Source organism: Strongylocentrotus purpuratus, unplaced genomic scaffold (genome assembly GCF_000002235.5).
Source record: "Strongylocentrotus purpuratus isolate Spur 01 unplaced genomic scaffold, Spur_5.0 spur5_scaffold_11, whole genome shotgun sequence".
Lineage (NCBI taxonomy): Eukaryota > Metazoa > Echinodermata > Echinoidea > Camarodonta > Strongylocentrotidae > Strongylocentrotus > Strongylocentrotus purpuratus.
In genome coordinates this window covers 20,698,650-20,725,792 of record NW_022145596.1, presented here as the reverse complement: position 1 = coordinate 20,725,792, position 27,143 = coordinate 20,698,650, and the positions used below count along the sequence as shown (strand labels likewise).

At 38.6% G+C, this 27,143-nt stretch overlaps 2 protein-coding genes across 2 annotated transcripts; one reads left to right on the top strand and one right to left on the bottom strand.

Annotated features, from left to right (window-relative positions):
• Nucleotides 1-1,930: 1,930 nt before the first annotated feature.
• On the bottom strand, nucleotides 1,931-3,607 carry LOC100893269. Its single transcript, XM_011662182.2, has 2 exons — nucleotides 3,453-3,607; nucleotides 1,931-2,937 (listed from the first exon to the last, which is right to left on the bottom strand). Exons 1-2 carry the CDS (start codon nucleotides 3,605-3,607, stop codon nucleotides 2,277-2,279), a joined length of 816 nt encoding a protein of 271 aa, XP_011660484.1. The 3' UTR covers nucleotides 1,931-2,276.
• Nucleotides 3,608-3,668: 61 nt separating this feature from the next.
• LOC100889910 (beta-alanine-activating enzyme-like) lies at nucleotides 3,669-23,600 on the top strand. Its single transcript, XM_030980185.1, has 15 exons — nucleotides 3,669-4,203; nucleotides 5,823-6,071; nucleotides 7,962-8,082; nucleotides 8,618-8,871; nucleotides 9,753-9,942; nucleotides 10,453-10,700; nucleotides 12,281-12,375; nucleotides 12,799-12,986; nucleotides 13,425-14,342; nucleotides 14,789-15,681; nucleotides 16,150-16,298; nucleotides 17,081-17,244; nucleotides 18,009-18,140; nucleotides 19,291-19,422; nucleotides 20,955-23,600. Exons 1-15 carry the CDS (start codon nucleotides 4,163-4,165, stop codon nucleotides 21,378-21,380), a joined length of 4,200 nt encoding a protein of 1,399 aa, XP_030836045.1. The 5' UTR covers nucleotides 3,669-4,162; the 3' UTR covers nucleotides 21,381-23,600.
• Nucleotides 23,601-27,143: the final 3,543 nt, after the last annotated feature.

Below are 27,143 nucleotides of genomic sequence, written 5' to 3'. Positions count from 1 at the left end.
TATGATGGTGTCACTATTCGCACTTCCCGCTGCCTATCATCTTACTATCCCCACTTGAATCTTCTTCTTCTCCTTCTTCCTCCTTCTCTTCTACTTTTTCTCTTCTTCTCCCTCTTCATAATCTCACCATCCTCTTGTCTATGCTTTCTTTACTCTACACCACCATCACGTTCTTCTTCACTTTTCTTTATCTCCTTTTTATATAAAAATTAGTTAGGGAGATCAAATAATAATAAGAAATACGAATTTAAAAGTTAAATATTATTTTTTAACAATTTACTCATTCAAGTTCAGTTCATTAATTTGATGTCATTTAATATGAATGTTTTTATATATTGTATTTTACATTTGTAAAACATTGCCCAATTCGGCCTTGTAGGCCGCGATGCATTGTTGTTCTTTTATTCTCAATAAAATCATTATCAATTCAATTCAATGATTGACAGAACAATATATTTCATGTCATTGACTACTGTGATTCAGGATTATTTTTTACTTTCTACTTTATTTTTTAAACTTCCATATTACTTAAAGAAAATGATTTGTAAAAGAGTATTATGCTTTGTTAATTTTGCATGGGATATTAATAAAAGCAACCACCAATCAATTATATGACTTGCTTAAACTACAAATTTGTTTGCCTTAATTGATTTTTATGCCCTCCTAAAATTTTAACTTGATCGGAATTCCCAATTATAAGACAAAGTGCTAATATCGACCCCCATCCCGAGTAAAAAAAGGACACTTTTGTCTGGTCTAAAATATTATCTTTTCAACTTCCACTGAGATTTTTTGTGTGTGGAAGTGGCGTATCTATGATTTGGCGTCAGGTAAGGGTGCGCAATGGGGGGGGGGGGGGGGGGGGGGGGAATTGCGCCCCCTCAAAATTATCTACATAACTGTGAAAGCAGGCGAAGCGAGCGAGGCACTTCTTATTGTAGTAAAAACATTATTTTGTCATCAAAATATACGCTGCAATTGTTGAGTGTGAGGATTTTTGGGCATTCCGTTGTCATGTTTTTGGATTTTTGTAAGGGAGCGAAGCAATCGAGCAACAATGGTCACTTTGATTTGTTTAAAAGTTATTTCATCGTAAAAATTCATTATAGCTTGGATGTAAACACGTTTAATCTGGCACCTTGCTGCAGGCCTAGCCATCGATTTTCTTTAAATACTAAAGATCGGCACAGGGGATGGGGGCTCGGGGTTGATGACTTATGATCATTTTGTGAACGAGTCTGGTGTTGCTTTCAAAGTTTTTTCTATCCCACTCTTTCCTTCCTCCACTTTCATGTGCATTACAAAATATCTTTAGTCTGTTCTCTCCTCTATAGATCTCTCTTAAGGATAACTCTCACCAGCCCCCCCCCCATTTTATACCACTTCCTTTGGCTCTCTCACTTTCCTCTTCTCTTCCACCTCATGCACTAGTCCTCACTTCATTCCTCTTCCTGTCATTCACTCAAACGCCCTCTCTCATTTCTTACCCTCTTCCTACCAGCGACCGGTTTCCCATTTCTACCGTATGACACGCATTTAAAACTCGCAGACCTCTTGGCAAAATTTACAATCTGTTGAATCTGACTTGCAAATAAGAGAGCCATACTTCACACAATATTATTCAAGGTTTTATGTACATGTATCTATTTAGAATGAACGGTCATCAATAAAATCATTTATCCTCTTTACGCCTTTCTCTTAATGCCAAATTTTTAAAGTTACGATCAACCAAACACAAATTGGCAACTCTGATGCATCTTGCTAGGTCCTCTCCAATTACCTTTATACAGAAATTTCATAAACTTTAATTTTCTTAATTATTGATGACGGAATAGATTTCTTCCTTAGATGATTTTATAAAAACATATATGCAATAATTATATATTGGGTGCATGAACGATCAATTTTTTTTTTTTTTTAAGTTGCCACGGTTGCCAAATTTTTGAAAATAATTATTGCAGCTTCAAATAGATCTATTCATAACTTTCTTATTTTAATTGGAATTTGCTCAAATTTTCACTGACCGGTTCTTCTCATTTTTGGGGCATCTATTAAAAACAACTTAAATCAGGGTGGACTTGCCCTTTAACGAATATCAATTAATGAATAATTCATAATGCAGGGTAACATATTTAAAAATAAACATATGGATATGAAAACTATATATATATACAGTATATATCAAGGTGATTTTTTTCAAGGCAATGAAGGCTATATTCAACTTCTTTTGTTTAAATGCATGACTGATTTATTCATGCAAATATTCACCGTATAGACTATTTGTTGCCAAGATACAAAATAGCATCAATGGCATTTTTGGTGTTTCTTAGAGCTTTGATGGCTGTGTTACGATCCACTTTCATCTGGTCCATCACGCATGTGATGTCCTTCCCGCTTAGTCCTTCATCATTCTCTGCAACTTCTCCAATGGCTTGAAAGACAGCTCTGTCTGTGAGGGATTCATGTATGTTGTCAGGGTTCATCAGTTTTCCCTTGTGGATCAACTTCATCTGCTCGAGTGGGATACACGCTGCTCTCGAAATGTCAGCCATTAAGCTTGTCCCAGTACTCTGCCTGCCAAGAGTGACACGATGCTTTTGTTTGCTCATTTTAATAGTAATTGTCACAGGGTCTCTAATGCTGTCTACTGTAGATGTTGAACTCCCTGATTCTGTTCTTCCACCAGGTTGCAGGACCTTCTCCTGTTGTTCAGCACGAGACTCGTAAGCTGAATCTGTTAGCAGTTCACCGTTACCCAACTTCTTCAAGGTTTGTTCATCATCTTTGCAGGTTTGTTCATCAAGTGTCAGGGTTTGTAAGTTCACCGTTTCAGTTCCCACAGCTTCTGTTTCTTCATGGTGACCACGAGTGGACCGGTCTTTTGGTGAGCACTCAAGTTTATGGGTCGGCCAGTCATTGATTTGGCATTCTCTGGAACTGTTTACGGAAATGGAAATATAATAGAATTATACGATTAGCAATTGCAAGTAAATTTACATGATTTTTTGTATAGGCAACATAACATTTGTATAACATTAACAGAATAATAATTATCAACTTTTTCCTTGAAATATCTAACCTGAGAAGTTTGTTTTTATACTACTTTAAGTCTTACTATACTAATTACTATAGTACTACTATTAGTACTAGCCTCAACATAACTAGACAGCACTCAGTAGACAAGAGTCTAGAGAGTATCTAGACAACTAATTCAGTAATTGAACTACATCACATGTAGATCCGTAGTCAATGCTTTGCTGGAGTGATGTAGATCTAGGTCTATCATCGTTTCACTGATATTCTCTAAACCCAGTAATGAGTAAAACTATAAGTTCTCAGAAAAAAGAGTAAGACTAAGATAAGAGCAACATGAAAATTGAATCATCTCAAAATGTTGCATATGATGCCTTTCCCCTGATGGTAACAAAAAATGAATGCATGTAATAAGAGACCGTGCAACAAATCCAGTCCATGCCCATGGGCTCTGGCCTGGCTGAACTGGCGCGGTCCGAGGCTGGCGCGGTTTGGTTTCGGCGTAGATGTAGGCGTCGGAGCTCCCTGGAGTTAGGGTATGACTGCTGAGTGACTGGGGCTGGCGCTGGGTCATACATGTAGAATATGAATAGAGGGGCGTGCTTAAACTACCAAAAGATGCAATCATACACAATCAGAATTCTAAATCATACCAATAAAATGTCGATTTACAACTTTTACAGCGTTTTAGTGCTTTAAACGGCTTATCACAGACATGACAGGATATGGATTTTATATCCTTTCCTTCTCTCATGGGCGCAGCCATCTTTAATTTATTCGAGATTAGTCAAATGAAGAAAGCATTTTTGACAATTAATAAAATGTTAAGTTGCTTACCGGTCCAAATTAAATATATGTTTTATTTTGGAATATATTTTATTACTTCTGTACCTTATAAGTAATATAAATAAAATAAAATGATACGAGGAAGTCTACATACATTTTGTGTTTGTTGACTCTTGTGTTGTTGTGCATGTGACATGTGCGCTGCGGTGGGATATTTTGATCACCCAGCTATAGCACTGCACTGAGCTGAGTGGGGGGAGGTGCGCTCTAGTCGGCCAGCCCAGCAGCGCCCCGTGTACGAGGGCCAGTAGTGAGACTCGGAGACGAAGCCCGATCTAAACCCATGACCATGTCACTGACACTGATCAGAAGTACGACTACGAGGTTATTAGACAGTTATTATTTTTTGGTTTTGGGCTAATTCAGTAGACCCTAATTGGACTCAGTTGGAGTTGTACAGTTACGTGTGCACTGGTGTATTGTGAGTGTGATTGTTTTGCGTGTTCACTGCATTCACACAACATTACTTTAAAAAAAATAAAGCTACGACTACGAGTACGAGTACGAGGAAGCAAGTTTGCACAAACAATAAAATGCATGATAAATAGTTTTATTTTTGGGCTTTTCGTTAATCTATTGAGGTATAAATACAGCAAGTGTAGTCAGGCAAATAAATCAGATAAGGAATGACATGAAAATTGAAATTCATCATTGAAAGAATCAAAGATATTGCATATTTTCTTCTTCATGTTATCGTTTTCATTTCCAGTCGCCATGTTCAGCAAAAGAGTCAACTGGCACTTGCCCTTTTCATGTATTTTTCTCTCTCTCTCTCCCATAACATCTGGGGCTCGTTCCTAGAAACCAACGACAAGACAGTCATAACTTTATCCGCCAACTACGGAGATGTCTCTGATCTTCCTAAACCGTTTCACGAAGAGCTTACTAGCTAGTATCTCGTGAGATCGATATTATCGGCGAGAAGAGGAGCCGAGAATTAGCCTTAGTCGCAATACCACCAGATTATTACAAAATTAATATTAGGGAAAATGCAATTATTTAAATGAATTAGTAATAAAAAAGATTGAAAATGATACCAAGAAATAAGAGATCCAATATACTTCCAAATTTGTGTAGATTAAACAATTGAAGTACTTGTAAACTATAATTGTGAGTTTTTCATTACATGACCAGTGAATCAGTTTTGTTGTTGAGATGGGCACCCCCGAATATTTTCATTTGATAGTTTATAAAAATACACCCTTATATTATTCTTTGAAAAAATACGATGTAATGAAATTTGTGTTCAATGTTTTTGGCGTCAGCACAATATAAAAATTACAAAACTTCAATATTTCAAAGGTTAAAACATATGTTTAAACCATTCACTTTACATAATTGAAAATAGAATTCATCTCGAAATTAATATGGGTCTGAAAACTAAAGAATACACTTCAAACTATGGCTTGCCTGCCGTGGCAAAATACATATCCCTTCGACGAGTTTACAATGTGGAAATAAAGGCGTATAATCAGTTTATTTAAGTGGAAAAATCCTTGAATACAAACATGGCATATTTTCATGAGATTATCAAATACAAAAAACGATAATTCACTGTTTAAGTGAATGTGTAGAAAAATCATAGTTGGAGGATTTATTGTCCTTTTTTGCCAGCCATAGTCTACCAAATAAATGACATATGATGGCGCTGCCCATCGACTAAATAGTTATGACAGAGATACGACGGGTGTCAGAGGTGTCATAACTCCTTAGTCAGGATGTTGTCGTTGATCTTGGCAAAGAGGGCTTGGTGAAACACGTAGCGGACAAGTTGTTCACTAACGCTGATTTAGTCAAGAAGTTAGACTTATGACGGTTTGTAGGAACGGGCCCCTGACCATCAAGTTTAGGATACACTCTGATATCATTACACCGGTTTTAACATATTTGTTTTCTTCTCCATAACTGTATCCTGTCGGCGCCTGTGTTGCCTATGATCTTAGAATAGAAAGATGTCAGCAAAATGACCGAACCAACCCTTCACAAGCTGATGATAGAAGCCTGCTCCAAGTTCCCCATCACTTGGCAGCCATATTTGATGACGGTTGCCATGGTGCCGAGGTGGTAACATACAGACAGGTTCTGGAGACCGCAAACACAGTAACATCCCTTCTAAATGCTCACTCCAAGTGTGGGGAGATCATCGGCCTTTATGCGGAGCCTGGCATCACCTTGCCTGCTTTCATTCTTGGGTAAGTCACCTGGGGCAGATTCTGAGATTCATTTTTATCTCAGTAGGGCTGTCTTCATCAGCTCAAGATTGCCAAATATCCCGCTATGTGAACTATCCCGATCGCAAATTATCAAGCTAATTTGCGTCTTCATCAGCCCAAAGTAGCAATTAGCGGGATATTTGGTCGGGATAATATCCCAAGAAATCTCAGTCTAGTTTGCAAAATATCCCACTATTTCTTCTTAAGAAGATACTGGTGTGATGATCTCAGACTACGAGCTGGTGTATAAGAAATAACAAGGTCTTGTAAATAGTTTGGTGCCACTCTATTTACAGCCTTCCATGTGAGGAGAAGGATTTTGAATTTTATGCGCTTGTAGATTGGCAACCAGTGCAGCTTTTTGAGAACAGGAGAAATGTGTTCATCTTTAGATGTCCCTGATAAAATCCTGGCAGCTGCATTCTAAGCGTATTGAAGTTTGTCAAGATTGCGTGAAGTGTATAAATATATATATTCAGGGGCGGATCTAGCTTTTTGCTAAGGGGGGGTTGACCAAAATAATGACGATGCGGAGCATCGTCCACGAGCTGCAAAGCGGCGAGCCGATTTTTTTGGGGGTGTTTATTTGAACCCTGTAAGTGATGTTTTCCTGGCATCTATTAACACAATGGAGACCATAAAAAGCAGTGCATGATAACGTCTTTTTAAATCAAGTAACAGTTAAATACACAGTTATATCCAGAGTTATCATGTGTTTGGTTAAGTTACCAGATGAGTTGAAAATCTTCTCACAATATTTGCACTTGAAAGGGTTTCTCTCCAGCGTGCGTTCTTTTTTCTTTCTTTTTTTTTTCACTTCGGCGGTGGCCCGTGTCCTCAAAAAAGCTGATGGGGGGGGGGGGCAAGGGACTCTGTGACATTTGTTCGCCCAGCCCCCCCCCCCCCCCCCCCCCCCCCCCCCCCCCCCCCCCCCCCCCAAAAAAAAAAAATAATAATAATAATAATAAATGAAATAAATACATAGAAATAGAATACAATAAAATTACAAGTTTTAAAAAAAAGATAAGATTTAAAAAAATGGTCCCCGGATATTTTTTTGGGGGGGGTTGCAACCCCCCCAACCCCCCCTCTAGATCTGCTTCTGATATTACATACATACTTAACAACACAGTGTTGAACTTGCAGTACCGGTATGTTCTTATAACTGCCTCGATCCCCATGGAACCATATTACACATGCCTGTGAAGTACTGTGTAGAGATACTTTTCTGTATAGATTCGAAAATAGACAATTGTGTTAGCCTTTGTTTATCACAACAAAGGACTCCACATTATCCTTAAACTTTTCTTTTTATATGATCTAGACCTCCAAGTACGTCCAGCACCTGTGCAGGACAGTTTCTAAGAGATCCCAAGTCCCATTGTTTGGTGGTCCTTGGAACTTGAACTAATCCCCCTTTCGATCAGTGACAGCTACTTGTACAAAACAGTGCACTTTTGTATAGTTGTATGAAAGGCCACAGTTGCCCAATTATGTAGACAATTCTTGTTAATTTTTAATGCAAAGCAAAAAGGCAGCATTTGGTGGGAACTTGAAGTTTAAAGAAGGACTGCTTTATACATGGAGTTTGCGTGAAATACTGTTTAGCCTTGACATTTCTCTCAGCGGATTTATGTTCATGTGCACATTTTCTGGCCCCTTTTACCAACCAACAGTTTCTCTCCTTGTATAATTTATTGTATGAAATCAAAGCAAAATACTTACATTGTTATGCCTCTGAGGGAGTAGCTTTTATTTGCAGTTTTTTAATTGCGAGTAACTGACTATTACAACAAATTTATTGTTATATGTTGTCTTTAATTCCTGCAAACATTATTTCTTTATAATTTATCATTTCTTTTTACCCAGTATTCTTCAACTCCCTGCTGCCTATGGCCCTATCGATCCACATGCTCCAAGCTCTATCAATGAGTATTTCATCAAAGAAGTTGGCATCCGTATTGTCTGTGTACAGAGCTGTCTATTAGAGGTAGATATATTTTGCAATTACCTCGTCCCCACCATTTTAAAAGCAAGATATCTTTTTTGGCTTAATTTTGATGAGCAGTTATGACTCAAACTATTGTCGACTAATTTCTTGTTCTAGGAATTCTCAAGTAGATTCCTACATGTAGCTATCTTGATATATTTATATCAACAAGTTTATTTCACCAGCATCACAATCTTCTGCCTGAAATAAATCAATGATTATTTGCTCAGAGCTCAATAAAAGAAACAATAAAGGGAAATAATAAACTGGTCTAAAAGTATAAGGAGTGATAAGGATTCAAGTAAGAACAAAAGTAGATATGATGGCAAGATGAAGTCCTTTGGTCTTTCACTTATTCATTTGGCTTGAATTTGAAACCAGGAGAGAATTTAACCCAGTTTATCTTAACAAAGGTAGCTTTATCTTCAGATACATTCTTGCACAGTAATTGGCCATAATTGGTGAGGATCATAACCTGCATAATTCTGTTTCATCCCTAAATCTTTCTTCCTTTCGTTTAATCTCACCACATCAGCACTTTGCCAATGGTCTAGGCCAAAGCTTTGATTGGGAACTCTGCCACCATGTAGACCAAGAGCTGATGTCTTCTGAGCTGGTTCCAGTGCGACTAGACGCCACCAAGCACAACAAGCAGGACCTGTGCAATGGAGACAGAGAGGAACAGTCCTCTTCTCTGGCATATGCTCTCCATACCTCAGGGACGACTGGCAGGCCTAAGATAGTGCGAGTGCCACACTCTTGTATAGTACCAAACATCTTGGATCTTCGGTAAGTGGAGAAAAAAAACACTGGAGTAGATTTATTGACCAATTAAATATGTTTTGATTTTGGTACAGGTGTTATGGCCCAGTGGATAAGTCTCCAGACTTTGAACCACAAGGTACAGGGTTCAAATCCTTGCCACTGCACTATCATCCTTTGGCAAGACATTAATCTACATTTGCCACATGCCAGGTGAAGTAAATGGGTACCTGGTAGGATGATTCCTGGAAATGCATTCTGTGCTGATAATGGCTGCTTCCTGGAAATGCATTCTGCGCCAATAATGGATGTTAGAGCTAAAGCTAGGGTAATAATTTCCAAAGCTCTTTGGAAAGGCATACGGACGTTAATGAGTGATGTGCGCTACACAGGAACTGATTTTTAAAATTATTATTATTATTATTACTATTTTTATGAGACTCCACCCAGGTTACTCCAGGCTTAGTATTCCAGAGGTTCAAGTGATCATTGTCTTTGTCATTCCTTGGCCCCATTATGCAATATAATGAAGTTATACAATCTCAAGTTAGTGATGCCTCTTCCCGCAATCATCAGTCGGGATACAATGTTAAAAACATTCCTTTTCTTGTTTCTAGGTATTGAATTGCATTCTAGTTCTGTTTGTGGACCATAGATATATCCGTGAAGGGTCAAGTGTTTACTGATTGTGTTCTTATTTAATAATGGTTCTTTATGATGAAGATTTTGATGTGCTTTTTAAGGGTAATTTTATGAAGTGTTTAAAATCAAAGATGGTACCTATCAGCCTCAGCTGCCTGGTTTCAAGAGAATGAAAAGATGTTGCAAAGAGAGGTCTCTGTGTTATCGCTATCCACCATGTCCATGATCATGTTATTGGTAGAGCTCATTATCCCTTTATTTTACAGAGTGATTTTCACAATCACCGAAGACGATGTGGTCTTCATGGCTTCACCTCTGACCTTTGACCCCAGTGTGGTAGAGATGTTCATGACCTGGAGCCAGGGAGCAACCCTCCTGATGGTACCTGCCAAGCTCAAGATGGCTCCCAGCTCTCTGGCCCAAGTCCTAAAGAGAAACCATGTGACTGTTTTACAGGTAGAATAGGGCCCAAAGAGTTGATCTTCTTTGCGATTGATATCTATGTACATACATGTAAGAGAAAGTATTCTGCAAATTTGCGATTGATTGGAGGACTTGTGATTGATGATCAATCACAAATTTTTGTAGGGCGGCTAAAATATTTGGATTAAATCATTCATTATCATTATTTTATTCAATGAAAGGATGCAAACCAGGATTTGGTTCAAAGTGGTATAACCTGTCAGGAAGTTATAAGAATAGACGCCAAAGCCGGAACATTTCTCAAAGCATTCAATGTATTTATTCAAGGGACATATTTTGATTTCTGTATTGAAACAAAAGTAGTCAAATTTATTTTTAAATATGCTGAACGGTAATCATTCTGCCTAAGACTTCAAAAGCAGCTGGTTTTGTCTTGCCTCAGATCTCAAACAAAATAGGTTCATGTACTATTTAAGGAAAGGACTTTGGAACAATATTTCTAAAAAAAAGTTTAAAAATCACTTCTTCCTCTTCTTCTATCAGGCCACGCCATCTCTTGTATCCCGCTTCTCATCCTCGGCGTTGCAACAAGATCTTCTTGGTGCCTCCTCTACCCTTCGCCTCCTTGTTTTCGGGGGCGAATCCTGCCCCACTCCTGCTACCATCGCCCGCTGGAGGGGGGCAGGGAACCGGACAGAGTTCATCAACCTGTATGGAATCACCGAAGTCTCCAGCTGGGCATCCTGCTTCCAGATTCCAGAAGAGTGGATAGAGAAGAGACGAGATCACCAGTGAGTACCAAGTAATATTGTTGGTTTGGTTGTTTGTTTTACCCGACTGCTAAGAAAGCATGTGTATGCTTGTTAATAAGCAACCAGGGGACCTTTGGCTTCAAGTCCTCTCCGAGAGATATATCGTAATATTGTTAGCTTATTATGCCTCCGTTACGAAGTAGCTGGAGGCATTATGTTTTCGGGTTGTCCGTACGTACGTACGTACGTCCCGTTCTCGTGATCGCGTTATCTGAAGAACCGATTGATGGATTCCTGCCAAACTTTGGTCATGTATGTATCTTGCAGAGCCGATGAACTGATTAGATTTTGGGGTCACAAGGTCAAAGGTCAAAGGTCACAGGGCTCATTATGTATGCAAAAACAGCTTGTGATCGCGTTATCTGAAGAACCAATTGATGGATTCCTGCCAAACTTTGGTCATGTACGTATCTTGCAGAGCCGATGAACTGATTAGATTTTGGGGTCACAAGATCAAAGGGCAAAGGTCACAGGGCTCATTATGTATGCAAAAACAGCTCGTGATCGCGTTATCTCAAGAACCGATTGATGGATTCCTGCCAAACTTAGGTCATGTATGTTACTTGCAGAGCCAATGAACTGATTAGATTTGGGGTCACGAGGTCAAAGGTCACAGGGCACATTATGTATGCAAAAAATAGCTTGTGATCGTATAATCATTAGAACAGATTGATGGATTCCTGCCAAACTTCATATATGTATCTTGCAGAGCCAATAAACAGTAGATTCTTGGTTCATAAGGTCAAAGATCAAAGGTCATGGGCTCATTATGTATGCAAAAATAGCTTGTGAACGCATTCTCATAAGAACTGACAGATGGATTACTATTTAACTCAGGACATCTTGCAGAGCCAATGAACCGAGTAGATTTTAGGGTCATGAGGTCAAAGATCAAAGGGTCATATATGTATATGAGAAATTGCTTGTAATCACGATATTCTGAGAACCTGTTAATGGATTACAATTGAACTTGAATTTAAAAAATTTCTTCTGTTTTGGTTTGTAAAATTGCTCTATGACGGAGGCATCATTTTCGACTGCGCGCAGTCGAAGTTCCATCTAGTTTTCTTTATATCTCTAAAAGATATATACGTATAAGCAGTTTGTCAATGTCACTTGGAAAACAGCAATCGTGATAGTCATTTGACTGATAAGATTGAGGGGAATCAGTAAGGATATTGTTGTCAAGAGAATTGGCTGTATTAATGAAGGTGGACAATCTAGTCAAACTTAGACCACTAATTTATGGAGTGCGAAGTGTACAATTAATTTTAGTGTACAAGAAATTTATGTAAATCTTTAACACAAGTTTATGCTTTATATGAATCCAGTCATGACAAAAAGAAAGACAAATTAATTTCAAATTGGAAAGATTTTTGTTTGCTCATTTAGTATCAGTATTATGCTAATATTTACTTTGGTTCCCTTAGATCAGTGGACTAAATCTACCTACTAAAATTTGCGCACTCTTGTTATAAACAACCTTGTCTTTCAAGTTTGTTTTGGTCTATTTTGCAGATCATTCTGAAAAGCTCTTTCTGCCCTGTTTGTTTCTGTAGTATTCCATTAGGAGATGCACTGAAAGACACCATACTTCAAGTCAGAGATGAAACCGGGCGAGAGCTTGAATCAGGCATAGGGGAGGTGTTTATCGGTAAGCTGGAGTAAAAGTTTTATACCAATTTCTTGCAGATCCAATGATTGTGTAGGGAGCAAGTGCAGTTTTACTGAGTAGTCTTTTACCCCCCCCCCCCCCCAAAAAAAAAGGTATATTAGTGAAAGAGGTTATGAAATCGAAGAACGCAAATTACACCTTCAAGGTAAAAGTAAAATGCCTCATGTGTAAAAAAGTATTGAAATATTGATAAGGGAGTACTTGATTTAAAGATAGACAAAAACAAATTGAGAATAGCCTTGGATAAACATAGTGAGAGACAGACGTTGATGGATATGCATTTCAAATTTTTTGAATGGTCACTTTCATTTTAATCTATCTTACTGTGTATTAGAAAATGATATGTAAACACTATGGTGTCGTTAGTGTGTGAATACTTGGAATCATTTTGTTCTATTACAGGGGGATACCTGCGTGTCTGTTTCCTTGGTGATGAAGAGTTACAAGTGTTAGTGAGGAGAGACCAACTGGTAATGAGGTCAACTGGAGATATGGTAGAGGTCACCAACAGAGGGCTCCTCTTTCTCGGCCGTCAGGACGATCAAGTCAAGCGTCATGGCAAACGAATGAGTCTCTTTCATGTTAAACAGGTAAATATTTTGCCTTCTGTTTTTCATCTGAATGTGTCTCATAAAGACATGGGGGTGTTTCACAGTCCTAAGTCAGGCTTAACTGTAAGTTGGACTTAAAATTATGGAGAGCTATTTGTAGAGAAAATTCAGCTTTTTTAGACTTTTTATAAATTCCACATCAAGAACAAGAAATCTCCTCGATAATAGAAGATATGAATGATTTGTATCAAAATTTTCAAAATATTTTCATAGATGCTAATGGCTTTCCATAATTGTGAAGTCCAACTTAGAGATAAAATAGTACAAGTGTTTTGATGACATGTAATTCCAGATATAACATGTACAGAATATTGGTGCAGTGGTTGGAATTTAGTGAAGGCTTAAGTTATATGATGCTGTGAAGTCTTTGTTTGGGATGTAATATTGCTGATTGTGATTCTGATTATGCTCTAACAGGTAATTGAAGCCTGCCCAGATGTTGAATCCTGTGATGTCATCCATACAGACGGCAGGTTGATTGCATTCTACACTCCGTCCAGCAAACACCCTACCTCAACACCAGCTCCAGTAGAGCAGTCTGGTCAAGAAAATGATATCATCCAGAAGACCTTCTCTCCTCTTGGATCTGCCTCACCACCACTACCATCACCATCGTCGTCATCACCGGTCATGCCGTCGTTTGATCTGGAGTTAAGTGATACGTCAGCTGGAGTAGCAAGACCAACAGGAAAACAATCAGTTTCTTCAATTACATCACTGAACAAGTTAAAATATGATCCATCCAGCCAGTCAGATTGGTCAAGTTTAGTTTTCAATCACAAACAATCCTCAAATATATCTGAAATAGATCTAGGTGACTGTTCGCTTGATCTGGAATTAAGTGATACGTCAGCTGGAGTAACAGGGCCAACAACTGGAAAACAATTGGTTTCTTCAATGACATTACTAGCTGAGTTAAGATATAATCCATCTACTCAGTCAGCTGATGGATCAAGTTTAGTTTTCAATCACAAACCATCGTCAAATATATCTGAAATAGATCCAGGCGACTGCCAAAACAATGACCGTGTATCCGTAGCTATCAGAGCATTAGTGCCTTCGGAGGATTCAAAGAACTCTTTGGGTAGTGTCCTGCAGCCTCCGAGGAGTGTTGCGAAGTATCTGAGAGGGGCACTTCCAAGTCATGCTATCCCGGACCGGTTTGTGGCCCTGCAGGAGCTCCCCATCACAAGACATGGCAAGGTGGACACGGCAGCGCTGAAGGAGCTTCTTTGGCAGCTTGAAGCATCTGAAAAGGAGAGGAGAGAGAAGCAGAACATCAGAGGCCAAAGGTCAACAGGAAGATGGCAGGAGATTCTGGTCAGAGAGTGGAAGGTGAGAAATCATGCTTTGTGAATGCTAAGGATTTAAACGAACTGTTTATTGCAAGTGTAATCTAGTGAAAAGCATAGTTATTGTGATTCTCTCTTGTTGCATTTATATTCCGACTTTCATTTAATGATGAAGAAAACTACAATATTGTTATTTTTTTTGGAAAAGGGAGAGCAAGCTAGGATCATAACGTTTCCTGAAAAGTGCTTCTCCTGGAAATGTTTTGCCATTGGAATCCGATGGCCGTCTCAAGTGTCTGACAGGGCTGCTGGCCTTTCTCTTAAACCCTGAGGCAAGAGATGTTTTTCTTGTTTTCTTTTGCCCTTCATCCTCCCTATATCAACATATGTTTATGTACAAAATCGCTTTATTTTGTGTTATCTTTCTTGTTTTTTCTCCAGTATGTAATTTCGCTATCTCTCATAAATATCTACCCCCTCATAAAACAGAACTGTCTCTTCTTGGCTGAATCGGATGCCATTGGGGACCATGACTTCTTTGTGACACTGGGTGGAGATTCCTTCCAAGCTCTGCGCTTGGTCAATTCTCTTGAAGCTTCCCTTGGCATGCCTCTGCCTGACCTCATGGATGACCTCCTGCATCGGACCTTCTCCAAGGTTCAGCAGACCATCGGGCAACATCTTCAACAGACTACTTGCGGCCAAAGTGATCTTGAAAACCATCAGGACATTGACACCAGAAATCAGAAGACAAGCATTGATTCAGAACATTTTATCGAAAATCATCACCAAGAATACGAAAGTGATAAGGAGGAACAGTTTGCCAATAAAAACGTAGACAAATTATTTGCTGCAAGCACTGGCAAGGAAGCTGTTCCAGATAATGGTCTTCTTGATAATAAACCAACTCAGATTGCTGTGAGATCTGTGGAAAATCAGGACTTAAACATATCATTTTCTGAACACCAAAAGGACAATTTTTTAGGAGTGGACTCTGCAACTCGAGGTAGGAAAATGGATGATGATTTGCTGACCAGTCAAGCACTCAAAAGAAAACTTTCCTCTAGAGATCCTCTGGATGATGCATCTTCAAAGAAGACATCAATTAGCCTAGAAACAGCACCTCCATTGAGCTCTCAGAGTTCAAATTCCCGAGCAGCTATCCAAAATAACTGTACTGTTTCAGTCCGGAGAGGTACCCAGATTCTACATCACAACTGCTTTCAGGAAAGGACATCAGAAGGGGGCCATGGAGCATGTGCGGAGCCATCCGTTGAACAGTCAGAATGCAGTGTGAATACAGGGAAGCTCTGCTTGAAAGAACATTGGAAAGTGGACACTGGGAAATGCGTTGATGCTTCACCTCTTGTAGTGTGTACCAGGTAAAGCAAGCAAATCATATGACACAAATTCCAGGTCACAAATCAAGGTCAAAGGTCATTTTAGGTCTGTAGACTTGGATTATGTTTTCACAACTTAATATGAGAATTAATAAATCAATTTTTGTTATTTGTTCATATTTCATTAAAGTTTTTAATGTGGTACAAATTATAGTAAATAATTCTCCTGATGATTCTTAGTCAATATTCACTTCAAAATGCTGATTATATTCTGAGGATTTCATTTTTGGGGGCTTGCTAATGGGCCACTCTGCCTATAAATAATATCCCATCTTTAATTTTGCATCATATCGAATTGCGTAATTCGAAAGCTTGTTGTGAAAGCTTCGTTTTTAGAATGCTAGAGGACATATGAGAGAAAAAAAACTAACACGACTAAAGACTTAAAAACTAATCTTTAAATGATAATTTTGTTTTCATCCCATCTTTACATAAATAAACATTGTGTAGCTCCAGCCAAACAGTCTACATTGGATCACATTCTCACCGATTTTTCGCTATCACCATGGAAACAGGGAATGTCTTATGGGAGGCGGTGTTAGGTGACCGGGTGGAATCATCGGCTTGTCTGTCGGCTTGTGGAAAATACGTCATTGTTGGTATGAGATCTATATTTCCTTTGTTAATCTGTTTAATAGTTTGTTCAATTTTTTAATTTATTGATTTTCTATGTATACTTTGTTTAAAGAAATATTGTAAAACAGCCTCTGAGGAACTAATACTTCAACAAGCTGTGCTTCTAGTTAGTTCCTCTTGTGCTATTACTATTATATTTTTTGCTTCATTGTATATTTTTGGTAATATACTTATTTATTGTATTATATTTTGCATGAGAAATAAAATCGTCATCATCAGCAACATTTATACAGCAATAATGTAATTTCCAAATACAGAGTTTGAATATTTACCGGTAGGTTGAAATAATTTTTTTCTTTTAAATTGGCTTATGAAAAAAAAAATTCAATTATGTTGACTTTTGATGGGTTATGTTATGTAATTGTGATAATTATACTGCCTGCCTGAGATTTATTGGACTGAGGAAGGTCTAAATCTTGATTGAATGGGACCAACCAGGTTGCTATACTACTGTGATCTATGAATTTGTATCTGCTTTTGATAGGCTCATAAGTAAGCACCACGTTTTTTGAATGGTTGTCGAAAATGAACTATCAAGAGTTGATTTGGCTTAGTGAAGCTTTTTGTCAGTGCTAAAGGGTGTATTAAGTATCTTCAATTAGAATGAAGTTCATATCTATTGAGGATACGTGTTATAATGTAGGGAAGAAACATGTAGCAATTCACTTGTTTGGGGTGCCGATAGGTAGGCTATAATGCATTGCAGGGAAATAACTAAGATTATATAAATGTTTTTGTTTACCAGGTTGCTATGATCATTTTGTGTACTGCCTGTCTGCGTCCTCTGGAGACATCTGTTGGAAGTATGAGACTGGAGATGTGGTCAAATGCTCACCAGTCTGTGATGTCACAAATGGACTGGTGTACGTCGGATCACATGACCAACATGTCATGGCGTTGCAAGTTCAGGTAATTTGCACAAAGAATTTATCTGCTGTAAAACCGGAACTTCTGCAATGGGAAACTTGAAAATTGTTACGGATGATGCTCATTTTAACAGCAGGAAACTTTCACAAATTGCCAAAATGCAAATGTAGTGTTGTGCCTTTTTGTGATTCGATTTTCTGAAAGCATGAAACTTTTGTGAATCTGAACCACATGCTACATTGTGAACATTTCATGTGCATACAGTTTTCTAGATTTAAGGTACTAAGGTTTCTAAATTATAATGTTTTTAAAGCAGCCTCACGATAAAAATACATTTTAAAAATACTTGACATTTTCTCTTTGATTAAGTCTATCGAGTCTTGAAATACTAATATTGGCTGATTATAGGATCTTGTAATAGAAGTTGTATGTTAGCTGGACACATTTGGGTGCGGATGTAAACAGAATAATCAAACAATTGTGGACATATGGAACAAGATATGTACTTTGCACGTCAAATATAGTAAGTCATGTATACTGCTAGTCTCTTCAATTCTCTGCTTTATCTATCATGACCCCCCCCCCCCCAGGAAATCCCCAAACAAACATACAACAGCAACAAACAAAGTAGAATGTCACATATCAATCTGCTAATGCCATATATTTGTACTTTTTTACATTCAGTGGATTTGTTGGGTTCTGAGAGAATATAACTTTCCATTTATACCAGAACTTTAAACTACCTAGGATGTCATTTGTTGTAGGTTTTGCCGACATTTTTTCCACCCTCTTCTGTATCTTTGTAGGAGGAGAAATTTGAGATGAAATGGCGATCGCACTGTGGAGGAGGATCCGTCTTTGCATCACCCTGTATCCACCATGCCACAGGAACTGTAGTAGCAGCCACTCTGAGAGGAAGTGTAGTAGCGTTCAACAAGGTATTAACCAGGGCCATGTCCAATGAAGAGTTGCGAGTGATCCAAATCGAATTGCAAGTCCTTTAAAGCCCCACCGCACTAGTTTGACCAGGAGGGATTAGACCTCCCTGCATGGTTACTGACAGTTGGTTATCTCATCAAATAAGCCCTCAATTAACATAAGAAAAAGAGGATCATGGGGGACCAATGGTCACTGATTAGGCATTGTTTGCTACATAGAGGGCGCAAGTAGTTATTAGTAGCGCAGTGGGGCTTAAGCAATGGAAAATTCACACTCTCCTATCTCTTATGTAGTTAGTTGCGATTATTTGCAACGCTTTATGAGACGGGGCCCAGGGTTTGTTTATTTTTCAATGCGTAATTGCTCTTGAAATAAACTTAGCTGAACAAAATATGTTTAAACTGTTACTATGAACCAAGTCTTTGGGGGTTACTGTTGCCTGACATTTACATGCGAGGTAAAACTGGAGTGGTAAAGAGCTATAGGTTTCCTTGGTTATTTTACGAATTTTGTTTTGATTTTGTTTTTAAACATTTTCTTCGTCTCATGGTAGTTTCCTTGGTTATTGACATCCACACAGCACTTTAAAATCTGTTCATTCCTTGTTATAAAATATTTTGAATAGTTCCCTTAAAGGTAAAGACCAGTTATGGTCATGCGAAACGTTGCGTTGCGAAAGAATGCGAAAGAAACGTTGTGGAATCGATCAGAAAAGGTTGATCATCTAGCATCTAGCATCTGCAAGGTTCTGAAATCATAAAAATGATAAGAAATTTGGCCCATTCTTCGTAAATTTACAAGCACTATACACAGAAAGATGTATATGGGACTACCCTATATCTCTCACAGACCATGAGAGAAACAAATTTACCAAATATATGAATTAGTAGGCAGTTTCCCGGCAATTTTTTTATCATCATGTATTAGTCAAAACATATTCTTTCACATGATTGGTAATGAGAGCTTCCGTTTCATTTTTTGAAATTGGGGCGTTTCCAATACTGGTCTTTACCTTTAAAGAAAATTTAGTAAACTGGTACCTGTCCTTTTTCCTCCCTTCTTGAAGTGACCGGGCACCTCAGAGGGAGATTCTTCTGAAGTGTAACAAACCTATTAAATTCTTCTCATAATCTGTATTGAATATAACAGGAGTCTGGAGAAATGAAGTGGTCATTCGCCTGCCCAAAGCCAGTGTTCTCATCACCTGTTGCTATAGACAACAGCGTTCTTGTTGGATGTGTGGATGGCATCATGTACTGCCTATCTCATGCTGGCATCCAGGTAGGCACAGCGATAGATATAGAGCCTGGCAGTGATTTGTAGGAAAGCAGAAAAAGCAGTTTGTAAATGATCTCACAATGCACCGTACAGCAAATACAATGTTTTAAAGGTAGTGGTAAAAATACAGTTCAAGGGTTTTGGGTGCAAAACATCCATTCAATATTGTTTAAAAATTGCCTTCAGAGGTTTAAATGGCAATAGTTCAACCTAAATTTGCAAAAAAGCTCAAATATATGCCCAAATGTCCAATGTTGAAATGCATTTGTGATATCTATCCAGGCCGGATCGATATGATAATGACCAAATATATCAATTAGTAGGCGGTTTCCCAGCGAGATTTGTATCATCAAGTATTAGTCAAAACATATTCTTTCACATGATTGGTAATAAGAGCTTCAATTTCATTTTTTGAGAAGGGGGGCGTTTCAAAAACTGGTCTATACCATTAAACAGCAGATGGCGACCTTCCTCCCATGCTGCACAGGTCAGCATATGCACAGATACGATACCAGGGAAGACGATTTGACAAGGTTTCTTTCGGTACCTTAGAGAATGTGCAGCAGTGTCAACCAATTCCTTATTTTTTACTAAACTATTGTTCAGGTTTCATGAACTTCCCCAATGGTTTGTTGACATGTATGTTGGCACCATTGTAATCTGTTATTTATAAGTTCATTGGTTCAGAAACTATAATACTACCCATTGATTTTGTATGGGAACCGGGAGTGCCTTTGCCAAATATACAGATCGTTGGTGCTGCCCTCTATGGCCAAATACCGTAGTTGCTGTAGTGAGAATTGAGAGGATTAGTGGTGACAAGTTCATGTATTTCCACTGTTGTTCAAGGACTTTATAAGAGGCATTAAAAAACAAGAAGATTTAAGGGTATTGCAAGATTTTATTTGGAGAGTGTGTTGAATATTGTATGAGTGGATATCCATAGTGTCCACCTTCTTTGTGCAAAATTGGTCGCCAAACGAGGTAAAAAGAGATAAATTGTAATAGGCCTGTAACGGATCATTGGATCCGGGGCCAATCTTGAGCCAATTAGGTGAGATCAGGTAATAATTTCTGATCGCTGATCGGAAAAAAATTGTCAGATTTTTTTTTTTTTTTTTAATTCTGAAAATGTTCAAGTTTTTGGCTATCAAATGCTTTAAAAATGCATAGCTGGGATTATTTTGTCATTTGGAGTTAAATTGTAGAATGTTAACCCTCAACGTAACTGGGCATTGTGGCCTGCACCTGTGATCCAGCTAACAATGGAAGTGATTCAGCCGAGGACGCAGGTTTGACACTGAGTCACGCTTTTGGATGGTGAGTTTAAATGACGGTCCCCGGATGTAAATAATCATATCTAATTGATACACGTCTGTAAAATCCCAACAGACACACACACACTCAACGCCAGTGTGATAAACCGCTTGTGATATTTGGACCATTATTTATGAATTATTAAAAGGGGGATCATGAAAAGTAGTTAGAATCGTTCACTAATTTAATTAATGTTTAATTATGTTGTTTTCTGACAGCTATGGACCCACACAGTCGATGGACCCATTTTCTCATCACCATGCATCTCAACCCTCCACCCGCTCTCCCAGCCCCTCTCCAACGATGAACAACCATCTCGTCACACGGTCGTCTTTGGATCCCACAATGGCTCTGTAACCTGTCTTGACCCCTCGACCGGTCAGCTCGAGTGGACCTCCAAAGTCTCTACCTTCCCCATCTACTCCACCCCTTTCGGCTTCACCCGGAACGGTCATCGCAGAGTGGCCGTCGCATCGACGGACGGTCATGTTTGCATTCTCGATATGCAGACAGGCAACGTACTAACTGAAATGGTGCTTCCGGGTGAAGTGTTTTCATCACCTGTCGTGATTGAGGGTAAACGTGTCATTGTAGGGTGCAGGAATGATTATGTGTATTGCCTTCATTTGAAGGAAACTGATTAGGAGACAGAAATACTGCCAACAAAATTCTTTCCATTTGGGGCATTATGAAGTGGTAAGAATGCATGATATCAGGGCTTGAATATGTGTGTGATATTTTATAATTATGCTAAAGTTTATAATAATGATAGTAATGATAGGCATTTCTATATTACCGTCTATCTTGAAATTCAATTCCGAGGCATATTTATTATTACCCCCGGCTTTAGCCTAGCTGCCATTACAGCGCTCACATAATTAGGAATTCGTAAAATAAAACTGCTTTCGTTGTCAGATTTTCATTCCCCAACCTTGAGTTACAGAATCACTTACAATTTCAAGCAATCTGTTAGTCTAATACAATGTAGCTGATAGAGCCCTACAGCTTACTTGTCTCCATTTGTCAAAAATGTGTGGAGCTCCCGCACAGATGTTGAAACTACAACAGTTTTTGCTTCTGGCAAGTACATATTCTGTAATAATCTGTAGGAAATCCCAGGTTCCTATTCAAGCAGCCTGGTACTGAACATCCAGCACGTATATCAGTTTAAAACAAAAGTCTACTGCCTTGGTCATTGTCTTGAACTCCAATGCTTGTCTCTCCACAATAAGGAAGAATTGAAGGGGGTTGATCCTTGAACCTATCACCAGAATGTAAGGCTGCGACATCTTGTTTCTGTCAATGCTGTTAAGATAGAATGTCATATCTGTCCCCACAGGCTTCATATCAATAAAGGAGTTGAGATTTTCGACTGTAGAACACTTCCCCTTTCTTTCTCTTCCTTCCCCTTCCTTCCTCTTCCTCTCCCAGTCAACACAAGTGGTAGAAGCCTGAGAGCAATTGTTCTCAGTTTGCAATTGGAACCCTAATACTGTGCAGTAGTAGTCCTAGTTTTTTTATTCTCCTGGGGCCCCATTTCTCAAAGCCTTTTTTCAATGACAAATGACAAATATCAGTGACAAATCTGCTGATAACCAATCAAGGATTTCACTAGCTTATAACAACAACTGTCATTTGTCACTGATGAAAAGTTTTGTGAAATGCCCTCCAGCTCATCAACTGTCCAACGGAATGGAAATCCTATGACATTAAGTAGTAATAATAACATGCTGTTCTTGTGTAGCGCGCAGATCACATTGTGACATAACGTCTCTATGAACACCTTAAGTACACCTGTGAGCCAGGCTTGATCGGAGTGTCCATAACTGGCTTGTAACCAATCCTACTTGGAGAAACGTTGTTTATATTTCTGTCTTCATACTAGTGTCATGTAACTTAAATTCCTATTGCCTTCTCAAAAACTCTGGATAAAAGCATCTAAAATACACTATATATATATATATATATATATATATATTCCTGATTGTTGCTATGGAAGGTTCTGGTTTAGCTGGAAACTGGTGTTTTAAAGAGGAGCATATTACATCATCTGGCTGTGTCTCTACCAGAGCTGGCAAATCTTTTGTTGACCTGATAGATGCTATTGTAAGGAGCTTTTGGCAGTGTTTTATCTTCAGGTGGATGACCTGAGCAAAAGTGAATTTTCTCGGATGAACGGGCACACTTTGGGCACTGGTAACTAGTAATTATTTGATGTGGGATATAGTCTCTGACGGTCAAGAATTTCTTTGTGTTGTTTGTGACATTGATGAACGGGGCATTTGACACAGAGCCTCTGTTTGGGGCAGATATGAACGGTAAGCCATGCAGTGGATCTGCAGAGCTCCCTTGCCGTTTCGCGCTGTAACTGTCTCATGCCCCCACGACTTCACCATCGCCTTACTCGCTACAGGTTTCTTTTTCTTTTTTCATGGCTGTGGTACTGTCTCATGATGACTCTCATCCTTGTTACTAACAGGGTCAGGAGCATGCAAGCTTCCTTCTCGGATTGAAAATCTGTCCATTAATCTCTCTTAGCTAGCTAATTACAATCGAAAGAATTAGAGCCTTTTGACCTTCTCGACCTTGGCAGCTTGTCCAGAGGTGTGTATAGTTCTGTGGGTGTTGACGAAGTCGACCACGATAGGGGCATCAAAGTCCAGGGAGGCGTAGTCCCAACAGAGATGGGGCATTTAACGACGGGCATTGTCGATAGGCTTGTAATAGTACAGTGTTCATGAATACCTGTCTATTTGATTACACCAGCTGACAACTTGGTTGACTAGCTGGATATTGATTTGATTTGATTTATTTGATTTATTTCTTTTAGTTTGATTTTCTTTTTCTTTTGCACTTTTACAATATATAACAGCTACTTTCTTTTTTTGCTGAGTGTACAAGTAATTTTTTCTTTTCTTTTGAATTTTAGTAATCTTAACTTTTTTTATAGGTTAAATGAAACCGTCTGTTGTTAAAAAAAAAATGGTTAAACATTTGTCAAAAAACATCTTACTGACTAATATCATAACATAATATAATTTCACACTTATACACCTATAAATGTGCTTGTCCGTATCCCTACATCTACCCCCTGGACAACCACCCCCTTGGTCAACTACCCCCCAGACAACTATACCCTATTACAACCACCCTCAAGGACAGCTACCCCCTGGACAACTACCCCTGGGATGGTTGTCGTAGGGGGGAGTTGTCCTAGAGGATGGTTGTCGTAGAGGGTGATTATCCTAGGTGTGGTTATCGGGGGGAGGGGGGGGGGGGGGGTGTCCAGGGGGTAGGTGTCCTAGAACCGTGCTTGTCATGTATTAAACATTTGGGATTTCTTTGCAAGGAAGTTTCTAAAAAGAGTTACACTGGGTACAGACATGCTTCTTCCCTTTCCTTCTCCAAGGTTGTAAAAAAACTTCTAGATAGAATTCCATGCGTGTTGGCACTCCCAGGCATAGTCTATGTCGAGAACATACACCAACTTAAAACATACATCAATGGCCTGCAGGAGAGAGTTGCAATTGATTGCATTCTTCTCCAATATCACAAAACATTGCTCTGGCTCTTCTGACTTTCCAAGGGCCAAAACAAATGGTTGGGTTTGCTTCTCCTCTTCAAGGAAAGTTGGGATGTTGGTGCCGATTTTTATGAAAAAGAAAGAAAAAACAACAAGACAAAACTTACACAGAGAAAAAACAACAACTCATGGCTGTACTGTGTTGCTGTTTAAAATCATCCAGGAAATTTCATACCAAGCACTGACATATTTTAGTTTTTATTAAATTTAAATTACCATAACAAACTAGAACATAAATATATGAAGAAAAAATAAAATCTCAGCAAGTAGAATCTGTTTGCCTCAAATGAGAATATGATATATATACAGCTGTAGGCTACACAATTCTGCATTTCTAAATTGCATTGTCTTGGACAACATGTGACTATAGGGTTACGATAAGATAATAACACGTTTTGAATGCCCTTATCTCCAAAATTGACCATTACTCGACTTACCCAATATTGGTTAATGCAGAGTGGTCTAAGTGTGCAATAAAATCATAAACCTGACTAAAAGTTTATGCAGAATAGTTTCTTAAATCATTAAATTGCTCTTTTGTCATTTTTCAATGGATTTGTACAGAATAACATCAAGGATAATGCATGCATTTCTGAATATTTTTTTTTGGCATTTTTAAAAAAGTACATTGTTTCTATGGATTTATTATTGTACATGATCAGCTAGCTTTTCAACAGAGAAAAACAACCCCTTATTCAGTTTTGGCTGAATATACTTTTAACTGGATACTATTTGTGTAAGGATGATCTTATACCTCTTCTCGTCGAATGAAACTCCTGGATGCTTTGTCCAGTGTTGACCGCTGTGGACCCCTTTTGCCTCTCTTACATCCAGGGGGAAACTTATATAGATCTAAATTCTAAACTTAATCATAATAATCGGAATAGGCGAAATGATTGATAAAAGATTGACCGTGCTAAAAAATAATAAAATATCTCAAATATTATACTATCCCACTTCATAGTCACATACTCATATTTCTTTTTCTCCCCCCCCCCCCCTGAACTGCATCCCGTATATCCGTATACAACGCAATTTAATTTCGCTACTTTTATTGAGATCCTCTTTTAGATTTTGTTGTTTTCAAACAAGAACAAAGAAAGCAATCATCCATGTGCAACCATAAGGGCCCGTATGGTAAAATTGGCCACACGGCCTATAACTAGATTTTTGTTTTCTTCATAGCTTTGCCAATTTTTGTCCGTTTCACTGAAATTTTCACCATTTGTATCTTATAGGGAGGCATTCAAACTGATACATAACAGTGTTGTAGTCAAGGCACAAAGCCAAGGCTTCAATGTCCAAGGCCAAGGCATGGATACCCAAGGCCAAAGCCAAGGCATGAAACCTCAAGGCCAAGGCCAAGGACAAGGCATTAATAAAGAAATGAAGGAGGATCAAACATGCACAAAAAAGCATAAATACATACATGTAGACTTTGGCATTCAAAGTGATGTTTATTCTGAAGTCAATTTAGTATATTTCACCTGTAAAAGAGGCATTACATGTGAGTATACAAATGGTATTTGAAATAGAGCAAATATGCATCAAAATGACCTTCCCACAATAAAAACTGATGCACTAGTGAACACCTATCTTGAGGGTGACCAAATCCCCTTCCATTACCCTCTTATGCCTCTAATTATGCCTGAAACAAATGTCTGCACTAAAAATTCCTCTACTTTGGGTGAAGCCGCATCCAACTCACTTTACATTTAATATTTTTCAAAGGCAATTTCCAGATAAGTCCTCCATTCTTCCTGCTGACTGCCATTGCTGACTTTACTGCCTCTTCCCCGGGCGTTTTGTTCCTCTGAAAGTATTTTGAGAACAGCTTTGACACCTCTTTTATCTCCTCAGCTGTTCACTTGTGACGTGCCCCTACTTTCCTCCTCTGCTTCTTGCTCTTTTGTGTCTTCATACCTGTAACTAAAAAGTAAATTGCACATGATTGCTTTCAGTTCGTCAGTAGTTCACGGATATGAGCTACCAACATTTGAAAATAAGAATTAAGAATTTCGAGCAGGGGCAGCGCCTCTGCGGGGGTTAGGGTGCAGCGCCCCCGAAAACTGAAGCATTATGGCACAAACGAAATGAAATGCCGGCTCTGGCTAACCATTAACCCATCTTGCTAGTTGTACAATTGTTACTGACCATTACAGGTGTGTAGATAGGCCTGACAGGGCTGCACTCTTTGCTGCACTCTTTGCTGCCGGCCTTGAGTGTTTCTGGGGAATATTCAGAGGAGAAACACTTTCCGCCCCTATTCTGCACTGCCAACTTATGGATGAGCAATGCACCTAATGTTGGTGTCCCTAAACTAGCCCTTTGCTTAGTTTTTTTTTCTTTCAATAATTTAAAAGATGTGTTCGCAGTCACTGTTGCTGTGGAATACTACTAGTATGCATTTCATAACTGAAGTCAGGAGAGAATACTTTGGAGAATTTGTTGAGAAGTCTCTTAGCTGTCCAATTTTGTGCCATTTCTCATCAATTCTCCCATCTTCAATATCAATATTGACAATATCTTTGTCAATCTGATAGCTCAAGAATTCAGATTCAACTTTGTCCATTTTGTCAAGGGGAAGCAGGTTGAATCTTTTGATGAAGTACCCAACAGAACTGAACTTCTTGTGAAGCCTTGCTGAAATATCAAGCACTTCTGCATTGAGCAGCAGATCATCATTAAATGCATACTTCTGGATCATGTATGATGAGGAAGCACTCAAAAAGTTCTTAGCAGAAGTGTAGAATGTTGCAACATCTAGTTTGTCTTCATTGTCCTTGAGAAACTGCCTACATTCAAAACCAATTTGAATGTCCTC